We start from the raw sequence: 5,759 nt of genomic DNA on the forward strand, positions 1-5,759 counted from the left end.
TCCCAATAAAACTCAAAACCTTTTTAATTAGGGAATGTTTTCAGAAATTCAATTGAAGAACACTTTAATTCTATCAACATAATTTACATTCGATTGGAAATCAACTCGAATTTCGAACTTCGAACAAATAAAACTCATATCTTTTCGAATTGTTCCATATAATTATTGTTTTTTTTTTAAGATATAATAAAACAAAGTCACAGTAACAGCTACAGCTTGTTAAATACGTGACATTTTCTAATTTTATTTTTTTAACAAAAGTTTTGCTTAAAATAAAATTCATGGCTTACAAACGACTTCTACTTTGAAATGTTGGTTGGGTAAATTTTTCATAAAACTGGCACTGAACACACCTCGCGTTCAAAACAATTTTTTATTTACTGACATTTGTCGTTACGCATGAATGCTTGTTAACGCGGAAAGGGGTCGTTGTACAAATAGATTAAATACTGCGGCCGGAATAAATTCAAATTGTGTTGCACTGGACAAACAAAATTCTAAACAAGTGACAGTGAGTTTTCGACATTGTGAAAATAAGAATATTTTGAATTAGACGTAGAAAAATTGAAGTTTATGAAGGTGAAAGAAAGCTTTTTGTGTTTAATACTACCAATATGGCTAATGCGGACATGGATATGAAAGCCAACCTGACCGATTTATCGAGGATACCAGTCAAGGAGTTCGAGAAACATTTCCGTGACTGGATGGAGCGCGACGATGTGGCGCGGTCGTTACAAGCAAAGCTGCGAACCGATCTCATATCAAACTTCAACAAAACTGCTTTAGGTGAGTGCGTGCCTTCATCAGTTGTTAATCGAAATGATTCCATTAAAGTGATTTATAAATATATAAATAAAAATGAGATTGCGTGACATATACATGTATTCCCAACAATACAAATTGGGACTTCATTCATAAATTGGTTTTGTTTACTTTTTTGTTTGAGTCTTTCATTCATGACGTTGCCATAGCAGCAGTACTTATCGATAACTAATAGTCGGTAATGCAGTGTACATCAGTGATGGAAAGATTCTTGCGCTCCTGCAAAAATATTTAATACATATGTGCATAAAACAAATATTTTATTTTAGGACGTCAAATTTTGGCTCAAACTACAACAACCACCACCGGCGGCTCCACGCAGCGTCTGACGCTCTCGCCATTGGTGTTGGCGCTCAACACACTCGTTGCTGAATTTCTCTATGCACAAAACTGCCACTTTTCGCTGTCAGTATTCTGCACGGAGGTGCCATTTCGAAACACACTTCCGGACTTTGAGAGTTCGTCGCATTTCCGTTTCAGCGGCGATGAGATCAAAGAAATCTTAGAAGCCATATTTACTAAATCAGCACAAGAGACCCCATTTAAAAATAGTATTAGTAGAAAATATGAACACAATAAAAATGTTTCACTGCTAATGGTGATCATCCGTTATTTATTGAAGCAGAAGGAAGAATACGCGAAGAAAATTGCCTCTATAAAACCTGGCACTGTTACTGAGGGAACACAGACTACAATAAAAAACAGTTCACCACATGAACCAGAGCCTCCACAGCCGCCAGAGGACTATTCTAAAAAGAGTTGTGCGAAAAATGAGCTACCCAATACCAACATAAGATACCTCAACAAATATCTAGTGATACTCTCCACCAAAGTAAAGGAAATGTCTGAACAACTATACGACTTGCGGCATAATCGCAACAGTTTGCCGACCACACGTCTTGCCAAAAGTGTGCGTACGCGTCACTACGACAAGCTGAACCTCAGCCTAGAGCGTATCACGAATCAACTGAAGCACATGACGCACACAAAGCGCAAAAACAAACAAGTGGGTGCAGTTGTCTCAGCGGTCGACGCATTGGCGACGCAGTTTACCAAGTGCGTCGAAAGTTTCCGTACAGTTTCGCGAGAGCTGATCGCCAGCAATGAGAAACAAACTCAATTACAACATATCTTGCCACCCAAGCCGGTGCTTTCGCAAGCTGCAGTGCAGGTGGATCTTTCCTACGAGCCAACTAATTGTAGTGAGCACAAGAAGTCCGCGGCTGAAAAATCCTACACAGACTGGGTGCATGAGATGCGGCATACGAAGAACGGACAAAAGTTTTTGGATCGGGTAAATACTAAAATATATAACTGTTTCGTTGAACAATTACTAATCGTAACTCATAATTACAGATAGAAGTATCGCTCAAGAAAGCGTTAAATAAGCAGCGTGATCTATTAAGAAAGGAATCCGATGAAAAACTACGACACCAAAAAGAAGTGCTCAAAATACAATATAAGGAAAAATTAATGGAGGTTAGTGCTTATAAGTAAGATTCCTATTGTATGGATGTTTAAATAGTTTTTTCTCCAACAGCATGTTTGCCGTCTTCCACAATACGATTACTCCAATGAAGCGCGTTTGCTCAACGAGAGCATTGGACAGCAGCTGAAGGTATTCGAGAGCCGTCATTCGGAGCTTTTGCAGAAAATTCAACATGTACACAAGACTGAAGCCAATTTAGCTACGCAAGAAACAGGAAAGGAAACAGCGCAAACCGACATGACAGACGAAATAGTACGCAGAGTGGTTAGAGAAATGGTATTTCTATACACAGCATGGTGAAATTTTCAAAATATTTATTTAATGTTGTCGTTAATCGTTTAGGAACCCAAAATTAATACAATTAGTCCTCAGTGCTCCAACCATGCAGAAGAACTGCCAGCTTCCGACACCCGTGCACGAGATCCGCTGCTGAAGGATGTGGTGAATACACAGAAACAGCTGCAGAAGATGGCACAAAGCATAGCGCAGCAAGAGCGTACTGTGGACCAAATTGTTTATGAGGCCAAGTAAGCAGTAACTTGAAATCTAAAGAAAATTGTAATTGGAATTTATGTATTATCTCTATAGGATGCGTATACAAGAGCTCGAGAATGAGAGCAATCAATTGGAATTGAATTTCCGCAATTACCTGGATCGACAACGTTTGCAGGCCGAAACTATGCGCGAAGTAGTATCCAGCCTCTCAGAGAGCAATAAAAAGGAGGTGCCGAAAGTTGCCGACAGCTATCGCAAGACTTTAAAAGATATCCGAACGTCTTCCGCGTTGCGAACGGAAAACGAACGTCGGGAGTTGAAAATTAAAAAGCACAATAAAGCGGTTAAATCCAAAGATTCACTCTTAGATTTAACGGACCAGGAAAATAAAAGTCCGAATTTCGAATATCCCAATGCAATTATGGAAGCGAAAACAAAACTGTTTAAAAGTGATCGCCAGTGTGAATTTAAAAGCTATGGCAAGAGGGGTAGTGATGATGAAGAATTTAAGCCACTAGGTTTTGAACCGTACTATTATAATCGGAATTTCGGCTCTTGTGAGTCACAAATCAATTTGTTAACGAACAATGCGCACTCAACTGAATGGAATGAAAACACTTCAAGGCTTTTAATAGCCGAGCCACGAACTGACGTCGTAAATTTTAACAACAACAACCATACAGCGAGTGCGAGAAGCACTGGTGTACCGCTTCAAAGAGCCTATGCAATACTACCTCATCCACCACAAACAAGCGCGTCTAAAATTGACCAGCTGAGAAGTAAACCAACGACTGCAGCCGAAGCCTCAAGAACATTTGGCGCAAAACCAGTGCAGACGGAGGCAGCGACAGCTATGTCAACAGTGACTACCAAAACTACCTCGGTATCTACTGTTGTTATAGCTGCTGCTGCGAAGGGCGCAGATAAACACGACGCAGAGCGAGTGCCGGATGCGATTTTCCAACATCAGGAATCCGGCTCACAAACATCCAGTAACGATAATGGCAGTCAGGACCATCAAAGCGCGAGTGATCGCAGCAAAAATAGCGGCAGAAGCAATAAAAGTGTCGAGGAGGAGGCGCCAGACACAGTGAGTAGTACGAGCACCAGTAAAAAGGAGAGCAGTCCAAGGGGGAAGGTGAGAGATACTGATAAAAAAGACGCTGTTGGCGATACCACTGACGCCAAAAATCCGGTAGAAGCCACAATGAACTTAATGGAAACAATGGAGCGAATGCATCGGCTCTTTTCTGATACACCAACAGGTGAAATGAAGAAAAAGCCACACACCCAAGTCAATCTATTAGAGAAAGAGAAAACGAAGCTAAAACAAAGAATTCCTCAAAATAATCAACAAAAACAACATCTATTGAGCCCAAAAAGTAAGAAAACTGTCAAAAATCCGTCTGTAGCAAACGAAGATCCCAGTACTTCCCGAAAATGTAAGCAAAGTAAAACGGAGCGAAAGGAGCGCCGTGCAAAACCCGCGAAAAGCGCGGAAACACTGAAACCTAGCGTACATGTTGAGGAAGCTTTAAATACATTTGCCAGCTCCGATGTGAATGCACGTAAGAGCCCGGCGGAAAGATCAGTGACAACAACAAGACCGCAGTACTACAATATTACAAGTTCCGCGACGGCAATCAATGTCTTGGCACCAACAATTTCTTCCACAACCTTCTCCATCTGCCTAGAAGATAACCTAAAAGAAGTGGTGAGCGAGTCATCGATCGAAATCGCCAGCATGGTCGAAGCAGTCGATGAGGAGATCGAATTAGATGAGCTGGTAGCTGCGGTGGAAGAGGAGGAAGAGGCCGAAGAGGAGGTCGATGAGGAGTACGAACCGATGGGAAATGGCAAAGTGAACTCGGTGCCGCTGGCCGCGATCGAAGAGGTGTCTGGCGTCAGTTCTTCATCCAGCAGTGCGGTCCACATGTCCACTTGCGGCGGCGGTGGCGGTGGTGCAGAGCGCAGAAAGAAAAGTGATAGTGGCAGCGATTTCTGGGAGTAACATTCTCCACAGCGGAAGTGTGGTTAAGATGAGCTGCAGTGTGTGAGCAGTAAAATAAATCAAGCACAAAAGTTTTTAAGTCAACAATTGATAACAGAACCTGTATGGAAACATCACTTAAGTTCGCAAGTAACCAAAATTCAAATTGCTTGTTTTTCAACAAATTTTCATAAATCATGATCTAAATTTAACACTTTAATGTAAAATAAAAATCTTAAAGAAATTATTTGTAACAATTTACAGAAAATATAAATCAAATTGTATTTAAGGAAAAAAATCTTGTTTTTGGAAATTTGAGCGTGTTGTTGGGAAGGGCTGTGAGGTATACGCTCTACGGTCCATCATAATCCAAGGAGCATTGATTTTTTTGGTGCCTGTATTAGATTATTCTAGGAATTTTCCAATCTATTCGTAAGCTTTCCAGTCTATAGTTAAGAGAGAGAGAGCAGTTCGGAGAATCAGGGATTCGGAATCCCTTTGCATCGCTTGTAGCTTGGAGACCAGTTCGGAGTTCGGAATCCCTTTGCTTCGCTTGTAGCTTGGAGACCAGTTCGGAGTTCGGAACCTCTTTGCTTCGCTTGTAGCTAGGAGACCAGTTCGGAGATCGAAACCCCTTTGCTTCGATTGTAGTTTGGAGACCAGTTCGAAGAATTTCGGATTCGGAATCCCTTTGCTTCGTCTATACCTTGGAGCTAGTCTGTAGCTTGGAAGCCAGTTCGAAGAATCTGAGACCCGTAACTTTCTTAACTGTAACATTTGTAAAGCTCTTGGAGAGCGAAAAATTTTAAGGAACCAAGACTTATATCGAAGGAATTAAACACTACTTTCTTCATAGTCTTAGTCTTGATAATCATTTCATGATTCCTTGTTTTCGTAAGACATGCTCTCCCGGTTAAGGAACTCATTCCTTATGGTTTTTTTTTTGTTGTAATCACATGTACT

At 41.0% G+C, this 5,759-nt stretch overlaps 1 protein-coding gene across 1 annotated transcript; it reads left to right on the forward strand.

The window, feature by feature from the left end:
• The first annotated feature begins 328 nt into the window (after nt 1-328).
• LOC105215596 (uncharacterized) lies at nt 329-5,077 on the forward strand. The gene is made up of 6 exons (XM_011189600.3): nt 329-786; nt 1,092-2,116; nt 2,179-2,301; nt 2,363-2,587; nt 2,654-2,838; nt 2,900-5,077. The coding sequence occupies exons 1-6, from the start codon at nt 615-617 to the stop codon at nt 4,815-4,817; spliced, it is 3,648 nt and encodes a 1,215-aa protein (XP_011187902.2). The 5' UTR covers nt 329-614; the 3' UTR covers nt 4,818-5,077.
• Nucleotides 5,078-5,759: the final 682 nt, after the last annotated feature.

The sequence above is a fragment of the Zeugodacus cucurbitae genome, chromosome 5, assembly GCF_028554725.1.
Source record: "Zeugodacus cucurbitae isolate PBARC_wt_2022May chromosome 5, idZeuCucr1.2, whole genome shotgun sequence".
Lineage (NCBI taxonomy): Eukaryota > Metazoa > Arthropoda > Insecta > Diptera > Tephritidae > Zeugodacus > Zeugodacus cucurbitae.

Bases quoted from the DNA above. Each gene is read 5' to 3' on its own strand.
- LOC105215596 (XM_011189600.3), top strand. From the start codon at position 615: ATGGCTAATGCGGACATGGATATGAAAGCCAACCTGACCGATTTATCG. The intron at 787-1,091 runs GTGAGTGCGTGC...ATTTTATTTTAG, and splicing joins CTTCAACAAAACTGCTTTAG to GACGTCAAATTTTGGCTCAA. The intron at 2,117-2,178 runs GTAAATACTAAA...TCATAATTACAG, and splicing joins GACAAAAGTTTTTGGATCGG to ATAGAAGTATCGCTCAAGAA.